This window comes from Lontra canadensis, unplaced genomic scaffold (genome assembly GCF_010015895.1).
Source record: "Lontra canadensis isolate GAN:19392208 unplaced genomic scaffold, GSC_riverotter_1.0 scaffold96, whole genome shotgun sequence".
In the NCBI taxonomy this organism is placed as follows: Eukaryota; Metazoa; Chordata; class Mammalia; order Carnivora; family Mustelidae; genus Lontra; species Lontra canadensis.
The window spans coordinates 3323739-3336019 of record NW_022631090.1 but is presented as its reverse complement, the minus strand read 5'-3'; the positions used below and the strand labels follow the sequence as shown (position 1 = coordinate 3336019).

Sequence of the window (12281 nt, the reverse complement as noted above, 5' to 3'; positions counted from 1 at the left end):
AAGACAGCTATCGGAAGGTTTATTGGGGTTATTTTCAAAAATGTCCTCAATCCCGTAGTTCCAACTGGCTTCTTGGGGGGGGGGCTCAGATATTAAGCACACCATCCCACATCAGAACCAATAAAAATGTCTTCGCATATTTCACACAGATACACTTGATTGACTCCAGAAGATATCAACAGGGACGGTAATTACCATGAGTTAGTGTGGTAGTCCTAACTACTACCGAGCTGGCACAAGTGACATTTGGGCTTCTCCCTCCCTTTTAAAGATGTCATTGTTAAAGGAGAGGGCAGTGTTTATGGTTTAATATTGAGACCCACCTGAGCTGTCACCGCCAGCCTCTTAGACTTCTTGTCTTTGAATGTGGTTGAGATAAAAAAGCTAATGTCATCAGCCATCACGGGTAGCTAGCACTTAAGGTATATATAGAGAAGCAGGGCCAGAGCTGCTTCTCAACAGGCAGAAGTCTTAGCTCTTCTGTGTGATTGTTTTTAGGACCAAAGGAGTTGATGGTATTTGGTGACAGTAACAGCTGACCTCTGCAGTCATTTTGTATTTTCCCAAAAGTGCTTGTGACATGTGCGTGACTGGTATTTTATCTGGTCTACTCTCCACAGGATGGGACCATATTCAGACCATAGACTCCTTACTGAGGAAAGGAGGATATAAAGCTCCGATTACTAATGAATTCAGGAAAACCATAAAACTGACCAGGTACAGAAGGCATTTGCTAGCACAAGGCTAACCAGTACCTTTCGATGTGTATGTCTATAACCCTTTGACTTCCTTGGTCTCTCTTACTTGCTCCCCTCTTCTGAAACTGAATGGAAATGAATGGCCGGGCCATCCTGGGGGTGGAAACTCTGGAACCTGGCTCGGCAATAAAGCTTGTGTGATGTATGAGCCCATCCTTCCCCATCCTTAGCTCTGTGTGATTCCTTTGGCTTTACACGAGCAAATCCTCTGAGCCTGTAGACTACATTATCGAAGAAAGTTAACAGAAGTAGCCATTGGCTAGCTTTGGACATTGCTTAGCAGAACCCCCAGATTCTGATAAGCAATCTTCAAATTTGAATTTAACCTTAGGATGTTGGCAGCGATAGAAGTCTACCATGGAAGCTTACTGAAAATCACAAGTGAGCTAGACTCACAAATGCCAAATATATTTCTCTGTGGGCTGATGGGGATACTTATTTTTTAAAAATATCCAACATTTTAGGAAAATGGATTGCTGTTTCCATTTGTTTCGATTCCATAAAACTACAATGAATGCCTATAGTCTAAAATTGGACTTTTCCCAGCCCTGCGGAGTTACACATTTAAAAATGCCTCCCTCTTGCTTTCCCTGAATTCAGTCTAGGAGGCCAGAAGGGCACGTACAAAAATAATGAGGAATATGAGGTAGACTGTGATGGCTAGTGTGAGGTCATAACGTAGGGAAAGAGGACTTCCAAGAGGGCTGGGGTTGGATAAAGCAACACTTCAGAGAGGATGTAGGTTTGAGACTGGGCTAAGAATGGGTAGAATATGTGAGGGGGGAGAGGAAGGGGATTAATTTAGTGAGTCGAGGCATGTGGGTGGTGAAGTACAGAGCCAAGTTCTGAGGAACGTTCAACAGTCTGATTTGGCTGGTCTTTCAGTGTGCGTATAGAAGGCGGTCATGGGAGCAAAACATTGCCCGGAAGGTAGGTTGGGTCATATCATGGAGGGTCTTGAATTCCTGAGTAAGAAGTGTAGACCTGCTTCTAGAGGCAGTAAGTAGCCATTGAAGGGTTTGAAACAGATGGATTTGGGAAGGTATAGGATTGGAATGGGACCCAGGAAGAGGAGTTAGAAGACATTGCTATGACCTAAGGATCTGGGGCAGCCACCCAAAGGAGGTGAAACAGATGAGAAAACACTGGAAGAAATGAAAGGACTTGATCATCATTCAGAAGTAGGGAAGAAGAGTAAGTCAAGGTTTCACTCCAGATGAAAAAGCACCAAGGCACAAAGCACCCTTTAACCAAGGGAGGGGGCACAGGAGGAGAGTCACGTTTCAGCACTGGTTCTGCATTTGAGGTGCTTCCTGGGGTATTTGTATAGAAATGTCCAGTATGTCACTGTAAATGTTCATAGATAGAACTCATGGCCAGAAATGGTGATTTGGGATCATGTGTGAAGAGGTCCTAGTTGAAGCCATAAAGATAGGCCTCCCCGAGGGGGCACAGAGGGTGTAGGGTCAAAAGAACAGAAGGCAGAAACACAGTAAAATCCTACCAGGCAGGAGCAAGAGGAAGAGTCTGAGAGATAAAGGAGAAGTCTGAGAGACAGTGTGTGGGTGGAGAACGAGGGACGTGTGGAGTTGGAGAACCCATGACACAGGAGAGCTTCAGAAAGGGAGAGGTGCACGCTGTCCTAACGGAGAGGTCAAGCAGGAACAGCGGGACCTTCTGAGAGAGTGGTTTCTGTGGAAGAGGGGCAGGAGCCAAGGAAGACCAGGCCGAGGAGCAGCGTGAGATGGAGAGCTAAAGGTAGAAAACACACATTACGGTTTTGAGAAGTGAAGGGGTGAAAGGAGAGCCAGAGATGGGGAAAGAGAGGGTTTGGGATACCAGTACTAGGAAAAGTGTTTGATTGTTGCTATTCTTACTGACTGGCAAGACCTGAGTAGATGCGTGGATGGAGGGAAGGCAATGGTCAACAAGGGAAGGTCCTGGAAGAAAGAGCAGTCAAGTGAATGAGATGCATACATGATGGCAGTAGGTTGGCTTTCCTGTGTTCCTTCCCATTGGCAAACTGGGGCTGCCGGGGAGAGGGCACGGAAATGTCTAGAACAGTTGAAACCAGGAATGGTAGAAGAGCACTGGATTCAGACTTTGGATTCCCAGGTTCGGATCTCAGCTTCACCACTCAGTTGCATGGCGTTGGCCCAGTCACGACTTCTCTCTGGACCTCTGTCTCTCTTGGTCTGTAAAGGTATCTCTAACGTCCTTCCGGGCTCCAACATTGGCATGCCATCTATTTCTTGATGTTAACTTTGTCTCTTCCCTGACTTTTTCAGGTACCGTAGTGAAAAGATGACCCTGAGCTATGCTGAATACCTTGCTCATCGCCAGCATCATCATTTCCAAAATGGCGTTGGGCATCCCCTTCCGCCATACAACCATTATTCCTGACACTGAGCCGCACAGCCAGTCACTGGGCCTCTCTGCAGACCTCTTCCCAGGAGACCCCACCCCTTCTTGGTCTAGCTATCTCTTTTACTGTACCATTTTATGATGATAGTTTCCGTTGCCATGATGAAGCTTGGACATCATTAAGATCATCATGGTAACGGGTAGGAAAATGGCATTTGTTAAGAAGATTCTGTTTCATTATTTTAGGTCATTGATTTTTTTTTTTTTTGCAGCATATATAACTTTTGGGTTTTTCTTTCCTGGCCATATTATGTAGAATTTTGCTTTGCTCTCTCAGTCAGGTTTCCATCTTTCTGTCTTTCTTGCCTTCCCTCCTGTCTTCTTTCTGTCCTTCTATCTTCTCTTCCCTCCTTCTTTCAACTGTGGATGGAAGGCATTGTGCAGTTTTTGAGGATTTTATTTAGATTTTTCTCTAGTTTTCCCCCAGTAAGATAGAGAATTTTTGATAGCTGAGTTTGGGAGCAATTTATATCAAATTCAGGTATTTGTATATTACTCTCGAATTTGTCTAAAATGCATTTTGCTAGGAGAGCTTAGTATGTGGGTCTTCACTTAGGTGTTTTCCCCATGGTTAAAATATATGAACTTTAGTTCTGGTAGAGAACATTGGAAGGTCCATGATAGGGCTTGTCACAGAACGTGAGAAATCATTTATGCCTTTTGTGCTGGTTATTTGTAGAAGAGACAGCTTCATTACTTTATAGAACCAACTTAACAAACTACAACACTGTTTTAAGAAAGTACAAGCTACCTTTCAGATATGCTACAGAAGTCATTTTAAAGAGCAGCAAATATCAGGAAGAGAGCAGATACAGAATTTAGTGCCTTTGAGAAGAATATAATTAAATGGAATTAAGAGAGGTTGGGGGGAAAAGGCAATTTAGAGAAATATTCTTATAAAATTTTATTGTGTCTATATGGGAAACAGCAGATTAGACAAATTCCTTACTCTTAGGTATTTTATTAAGGTGAAAAAAATTTATTTTGAGCAAATAACCAAAAAGAGACATTTGTCTATTATATATTAATTTAAACCTGTTAGCTTTAGGTTTCAGTAAGTCATGATTGGCCGGAGACAATTTTAGCGACTATTTAAAGAAATAGTAAAGATAATCTAGTGAAACAAAAGTTCATATATGCCACAATTTCAGATATGTTTGTCATGGGGACAAGACTGGAGTCTTTCTGCACTACATACTTTTGATAGAAACACATTTACTATGTTGATAAGATGTTACGTTACACCTATGAAAATGGAGCTGGTATTTAGAAACGATAGAGTTGTTAGAGCCCAGTCGATTTGCAGGGCTGGTCTTCCTACAGCGCATACAAAGCGAACTTCCCAATGTCAGGAGGAGTAGGAGGTCTGTGTGTCTACCCCCAGGAAAAATGACAGATGATTCTGGAGAAAGATTACCTTCATTTTTCTATAGTAGATCTGTGTGTGAGTGTGTGTGAGTGTGTGTGTGTGTGTGTGCACGCGCGCGTGTTTGTGTAATTTTTCTCCAGCAGGAAACCAGTATATCAAGTGATGAATATAAGTATGGTGCAGAATATGTAGTCTAAAACTCTGAGATGTCACTGAAAATCAAAATGGTGGAGCTTACACCTAGAGTCGGCTGTGACAAGTGACAGACTGCTAGCTCCGAATTCAAAACCCTTTTGCTGGTTGGTGCGCTGATTGCCCGGATTCCCTGTGCTTGCCACTGTGGCCGAGCAAACTGCTTTTGTTTTTGATGAGAGTCCTTAGAAGTTTGGTGGTATTCCTTCATCCACAGCGCCCGTTGTTGAAATAACCATTTTCAGTTGTGATGCCTTAACTAAGAAGCCAACTGTTAGCCTGTAATGCAATCCTGTTAGCCAGTTTCATTGAACCTAGAGATTAGCCAGAGAAAGCTAGCTGTCGGGCTGTAGCAAGAGGTCTTGAGTCCTTCCGTTTCTCCTTGGGAGCATTTTTGGAGCGGATTCGTCTTTCAGCATAAAACCAGGTGGCTACCTGACGGAAACTTTTTCTTGCCCTTATAGGGAAACTGAGCACAAGCTGAATGATATTATCTGCTGCAAAAAAAAAAGTAAATAAAACAAGCAAACTGAAGAGAGACAAAATAGACCAATATTGACCCATCTTATCCATCATCTCATCAGTTCAACAGGCTCCTCGTCCTGGGTGAGCTCATGGTTAGAAGTTGTTGTTGTTGTTGTTTTTTTAAAGAAAAGATCTATGACATACATATGTGTGTATGTATACATTTACTTACACGTACATACATACATATGTGTGTTTATGTATTTAACGGTGCTAATCAATCTTGAGCAGGTCACGTGACTGGTCATGCGGACTCTAAAAATCATATCAGATTTTTTAAAAATTCTTGATATATGCAGATGTTCTACAGATTTTTTTCTTACCAGTGTAATAATGTTATACTGAAGAAATAACCATCCTGCAGGCTTCAGAGGACGAGGTCAGCAATATTTCCCACCATGGCTTGGGGGGAAAGGATAGTTTTGTCTCCTTTTGTTTTCAGATTAATGCACAGTGCATTTTTTTTGTCTCTAAATAGCTGTTGACTGAAAAGACTTGGTAGCAAAAAGGGTGTCATGCAGACCGTAATGGTGTGCTTCAAACAAACGCTAGACCCTTTTCACCTTCATCGTATAGTACAAAGCTGTTAAGTCTGTGCTTTGAATGAACTTGGAATATGTTGAAATATGTAGCATGTGTCTTTAACTCAGACGAAGATTCTGATTGCACAGGTTGTGTTTTAGCCCAGTTGTGGTTTATTTGTTCAGAAACACAAATGTGAATTGCACTCTTATCACCAGAATATTGTATAAGTTCAGTGATCTTTAAACAGCTCAGAAGTAATACTTGAACTTCATTTGAGTAGCACAAAGTTTACATTGCCCCCCCCCTTTTAAATGTTAATTAGTTCCACTTCTGTGTTTTGTTTCTCAAATGCAACTGGGTATTTTTTTTTCCCCCCTCTGGGAAAACAGTACGCGTTTTACTTTGGTATGTAGCAAAAGGCTTCCGTTTCTGGAAGGTTTTCTTATTCTTAAACAACATCAGCCAGGTACCAGATACTAAAAGAACAATTGCCCTCCCCACCAAGCCCCCAGCCCACCCCGACCCCCATTAAGTGGCCTTCGGACTGCACGAGAGTGTGCTCCCCCGCCCCCGCCCTAGGCTCCCCTAACCACAAGAGGTCGGTGTACTTGATGGAGGAGGGTGCAAGGCTTGCTCTCGTTCCCCCCAGCCCCCTTCAGGCGGGTGTAAGAGTTTCTAGTCCAGTACACACAGTCCCAATGCCCAGCACACTGGAAGTTTGTATACTGGCCTCTTTTCGTGTCTCCAAATGTGCAGGAAATTTGAAACTGTCATCTGGAATAGGTTCCATCTCTTACGTGTGTTAGATCAAACCAAAGAAGCCCCCAGCCATGCCCAGATGCTGCTCCAAAAGCCTGCCTTCCAGTCCTTACAAAAACCTTGCAGGATTAAATGTGTTAACTTTTTTATTTTTGTACAGTTTCTAAGTGATTTTTGCTAGTGATGTTCAATTGAATGAAGTTTATTTGAGGGGTGTGAGCACCTCCTCCATTGAAATAAACTGGTGACTTTCCTTTTATTTTTTAAAAGCAGAAACCCGTTGTGTGCCTCTCGATTTAAGGGTTTCCGATTACATTATTCTGAAGACCAGCATTGATCCTTTATATACAAAGATCTGTTTTCCTTGTTTTTTATTACTGTTTCAGAAGAAGAGAAACCTATTATTTTGCTCTGGACCCAGTAACTGCGCTGGTACATAGACGCACTGAGAAAACAAACTTTTGTAACCACCTCTGACTGTTTTTGTATATCAAAGTCGATTACTTTTGAAATATTTGGATCTAGTTTCTAAGTTATTTTAGTGTTTTGTATGTTCCCCGAAATTATTTTGAATCCGTCACCAGCATACTGAGTTCTTGGTGATATAGTGGTGAGACTCGTGATGAGCAAAAGCTACCTGGAGTAGCTCTTCTTTTCCTTCGTTCTTAGTAACCTGTTTTTGGATTACAGTGAGACATTACAGATTACCCGAAACCCCCTCCAAGTATAACTAGAACCTCCTTCCTTCCACATTTAATTGCTTAATAGTTTGAAGAAACTATTGGAAATGGGCATTTTATATGATATGTATAGCTTGAAAATATTAAAACTGAGCGAGAGGAAAAAATCAGAAGGTTTATGTGGGTCTGTAAGGTATGGCTGTGGAAAGATATTGTAGTAGTTTTGACACTATTGTTACTATCTTTAAAATCATTTACCCAATAAAATGTTAAAACTGAGTTACCGTTTGGTGTCTCTTTCTTTAACCTGCCCTCCTCATCGTAAGGCTCTTGGTCTCCTGGGGGCTTCTTGCTACCACGCTAGCCACCGAAGACTTGTTAACAATATACTTCGGAGCTGATGCCGATTTCTTTCCAAACCGGTGCTCTGGAAACCTCACCTGCCTGCAGCTGCTCCCCACCTCCCCTATGATTTGCCTGTGTCCTCCTTTTGCCTGGCCCTCTATCCTGGCTTGGTGACTGAGTCCAGCCTTTATGGGACAGTCCGCCCTGGCTGCCGACCTGGGGCGGGCATCAGATGTGAAGTCTGGTGGTAGCATAACCGTGCTCACTCCAGCTCCAGATTTCTTCCAGGTGTTTCCCTCTTGCGAGCTGGTGGGGACAGTTAGCAGTGCTACCCAGGCGAGAGCATCTCAGGCGGTTGGGAAGCCTTTCTTCTCTTCTGCCCTCAAGGCTTTGCCACGTTCTCAGTACTGGAGGGACGGAATCTGAAAACGCCCCAGATGTGGCTGATCAGAGCAGGTACGCATTCACACTCGCAGCAGGCCTACCATACACGCAAAAGATGTCCCCAGTTACTTTTCCAGTTCCGGAGTGGCAGGAGGTGAACTCTACTCTTAGCTGGAGTTTGGGGAAAACCATCTTGAGTAGAGGGCAAGGCAGCCAGTGGCGCTGACCTTCCCGGGCCAGATAAGAGCCTGCATTGAGAGACGGCGAGCTCTTGGTGGGCCACCTCTCTCCCAGCTGTTGCCTTATCTCTTCCCCCATGGAAAGGCCACCAAGGACATTGCTCGAATACCTCAGGCTCTTTCTAAATCATTTGCTGTCTCAGTTCTAAATCCTGTGCCGTCCCATGCATATTTCAGGATTAATTGCTCATGAATGCACGCGGGCTTCTTTTCTGTTGCATTGCCCCAAAGCCCTGCTGCCCATGTGAATTTGGTGACACGTGTTGATGTCAATCACGGGGGCTAAAAACAGCCATCTCAGATCCCGGAGGACTACTACATGAATAGTGCTCCATTAAGGCAGCCATCTGCTCGAGGTTTATCCAGTTCCATCATTCATGGTTAATGGTACATGGGATTTTGGGGCGGGGGGTAACGATGTAGACAATATTAATAGGCTCAGGTAGAACGAAGTAATTGCATGAGCCCACAGCCTTCACTTTTATCGCATTAGTGGTTAACTCAATGGTCTGGACGGATTTCAACTTCAACAATCACACTCCACCTACCTAAATTCTTCACAGAGCTTCAGCATTACCCCTCTGGATTTCACACCCCACTAGGCACCTTGGAAATAGCCCTGCTGCTTCAGAGGAGCGGCGCGGCCATTCCTCTCTGTTGATGGAAAACACTCTCATGCCCGAGGGGTCCCATCGGAGTGAGCTGGGGGCAGTCGGCCGTGGCGAAATCACACGCGGATTCAGAGCTGCCAGTCGGGAGTGCTAGTGAAGGACGGCTTCCCCCACTAACTGCAGCTCTGACCCCAGGAGCCAAGACAAGTGTGGGTGTGGGCAAAGCCGTCGCGGCTTCCCCGCTGTTTGCCCAGGCCTTCGCCTGCAGGAGGAATAACTGAATGGGGGGACACGCATGAGGTGGGCCCTGGGGAGATGGTGTGGGCTCCTACGTTAAAAGGCACCCCCCCCCCCTTTAATCCTGTAGCTTGTGGGACAATATCCTGCTCCAGACCCCAGGCATGTGGAAAGAAATCTTTCAAGATGGGGAGGAAACTGCCTTACATGCTAATTAAGTACACTTCTGAAGCCAGCTGACCTTGTCCCGAGAACTTGGTTACAACCGGGTTTAAAAATGACCCTGAATAGATTACGTTCAGGTTGTACTGACTGTCACAAATCGTTTCAATGAACTGGCCCAGAGGCCTGGTAAAGGCCATGTGCCTTATATAATTGAACACTGACCCACGCTTGCAGATCTCCCCCATGACAGACGATCACATGAGCCCGACAGAGGTTAGATGTAGGGTGCGCTCCGTCTGGAGTGTGCAGCTGGGCGGTGGCCGTGAGACGTGCCTCCGTGCTCACCAACCACCCTGGCGTCCTTGAGCTCATGCTCCCATTCTAGAAGGATGCCGCTGAGTCACTAGGAGCTGGTCATTTGCTCAGCCTTTGGTCTCCCTCCACGGTGGGAGGCTCTCTTTGCTTTTTTAATCAAAATCTCAGCTGACATCTCATTATGTTACAAAGTCAAGATTAAAAGCGGTATTTTGTTGTTCTAAATTACAAATGCACACCGGTTCCTTAGAAAGCTAATGAGAACAACAAGGCTATGGTGAGGACTATAAAAATTTATAATCGGGGCAACAGATGATGGAGGCAGAGCCTCAGCACCCCACTGATTTCTGTACTCTGGGCTGTCCAACAGCAAGAAGGTCCTGATTTGCACAGAGAAGAGGGGGTATCTTACTCCTCTAGTTTTAGGACAGTGGGTGTGCCTCGGCCTAAACCATGAAATCCTGGTGCCGTCTTCACTTTCTGATCCAGGCCTGATGAGGCCTACAAGAAGTTCAGGCAGCAGACTCATCACTCCTGGGGTTTGAACAGAAATGAGACCGCCCAACCGCTCCCACTAACCCACTGGGATGCGTTAGGGGTTTCCTTCAGGTTGTATTGGTTTTTAAATACCATACATTTGTACACATTTTTTTTTCTTTTGAAGTGAATGTTTATGGAAACTTGAATTGGTTCCAACAGAATGCCAGGTCCCACAGGACAATCTGAAGATCATGGCCGGAGCCCCAACCTGCCCAGGTATCTTGAGAGCCTTTGGCAAGCTGTCATCTTATCTCCTTTCCCACTCTGGCCTTTTCCTCCCAAATGTCAGGCTCAACGTGATCCATCAATATTTCCTGAGTGCCTGTCCCCGCAGAGGCATGGCCCCGTGCTTCGTTTAAGAATGATGATAGCGTTAATATCGTGAAAACAAATAAACCGTCCGCTCGGAGCTTAGAGTTGGTGGGGGGCATCCAAGTTCGGTCTAGTTGGGCAAAGTCATTCAGACCGGGGCCCAGGCAACATCTGGCTGGATTTACAGGGTCCCCTGAAATTGCTTCCACCTCAGAGGGGCCCTTGAACAGAGTCGTCGTTTCCCCTGTGGCCCCCCAGCTATCTTGTTCCCTAGCGGCAATGCGCCCACTGGCTGAGAAAGGAAACATGTGATCGCAGAAGAAGAAGGTTTGTGTTCACGCGGAAGGGCATTTGGTGGTGGAGAGTTGTGCTTCTCGCTGCAAAGCTGCCCTCTCAAAGGCTTTGGACCCTTCCCGTGACCGGGAGGGAGAGAACAGCATGGATGAAGACCGGGCTATTTGTGCTAAAAATCCTGGAGGCCCGAGGAGCTGAAGAAAGCCTATATAGTACGCCAACTGGCTGAAAAATTATCCCGTAGCTGGGGGAAAAATCTATTCACAGAGCAGGAGGAGAGAGAGGATGGTAGGGGTGACCCACCCAGAGAGGAAAATCAGAGTCCCTCTCTTTCACCGACTCCGTAGGCCAGGAAGGCAGGAAGGCAGTATTCAATCTGGATTCTTGTAAAATAGGAAATCAAGTAGTAGTATGCAAGATAGTAGGTAAATCACATCTGAACCGACAAGAAGCTGCTGAGAGCTGGGAGTCATGACCGAAACACCAGGCAGCTTTGAAACTAGGAGGTGCTCTAGTCACTTTCCATCGAACCAGCATTTCTGTCTCAGCGGTCTTCCGGAATGATCCAAGGTTATGGTAGGTGTCAACCTGTACAAGTGGATTGGTGTGTATTGGCATAGGAGATGGGGGTTGAGCAAACAGCTGGATGGGGCAATCATATTGCCCACCTCCACGCATCCTGGTGGAGTAGGAAGGGCGTCTCGGCTGGAAAGAGTGGGAAACCCCCATCTTTCTGGAAGGGCAGTACTAGTGTGAGTAATACACACATTTCCCCAAACGTTCTCCACTTCACACATTCAAATGAATTCCAGGAACCCTGGCCAGGGACAGTGGTGGGTGGCCATAGTCACCCCTGTACATGAAGCCATGCCCCTTGGTGACCTGGTTTGTGTTTACCTTGCCCAGCAGACATGGTCCATGGTACACATGAATGATGGGGATGGAAGGGGGTTCAGGGTTAATACTGCTACTCAAGTAGGGTGGGATTGCTCTGGTGGGGTAGACAGGCCGAACTAGCTCCTTCATACTCCAGAAGAATCTGCGGCCTTGGAGAAGGTCAAATTGAAATCGCTCTGGTGGGGTAGATGAGCCAAACTGGCTCCTTCTTCCCCCATTTGGGTTTATACCACTCCAGAAGAATCTGCAGGCTTGGAGAAGGTCAAATCGAAATCGCTAATAGTCAGTTGGAGGCTGGGAAAGTGCAGGAGACACCCTCGTTTCTAAGGAAGGCTACACAGTGAGTCCCACAAGCAGGGTACCAGGACACTTGCGAGGTAAAAAGAAACTCCCTTCTTTTCACCTCCTTTGTTTGACACTTTCTTTTATTGAGATGAAATTCACATAAAGTACAATGAGCCACTGCAAAACACACAATTCAGTGATATTTAGTGGATTCACAATGCCGTGCAACCACGAGCTTGCTCTAGTTTAAAACTTTTTCATCAATCCATAAAAACACCCCATCCCCATAAGAGGTGACTCCTCCTTCTCCCCTTGCCCATCCCCTAAGTAACCTCTAATCTTCTTTTGGTCTATCCCGGAATTGACCTATCCTGGATATATTTTATATATATATATATATATATATATATATATATATATATATA

The 12281-nt window shown here is 45.2% G+C and overlaps 1 protein-coding gene across 3 annotated transcripts in view; it reads left to right on the top strand.

Moving 5' to 3' along the window:
* Positions 1 to 7511, top strand: part of AMMECR1 (AMMECR nuclear protein 1) — a 113442-nt gene extending 105931 nt beyond the window's left edge. For 2 of the 3 annotated variants that reach the window (XM_032837045.1, XM_032837044.1), the window contains 2 exons: positions 621 to 717; positions 3047 to 4643. In XM_032837045.1, the coding sequence (XP_032692936.1) occupies positions 621 to 717; positions 3047 to 3161 (212 nt within the window). In that variant the 3' untranslated portion in view covers positions 3162 to 4643. Of the gene's footprint in view, positions 1 to 620; positions 718 to 3046; positions 4644 to 5207 lie in introns of those variants that run through there. The other variant, XR_004380230.1, reaches the window with a different exon arrangement.
* The last annotated feature ends 4770 nt before the right edge of the window (positions 7512 to 12281 follow it).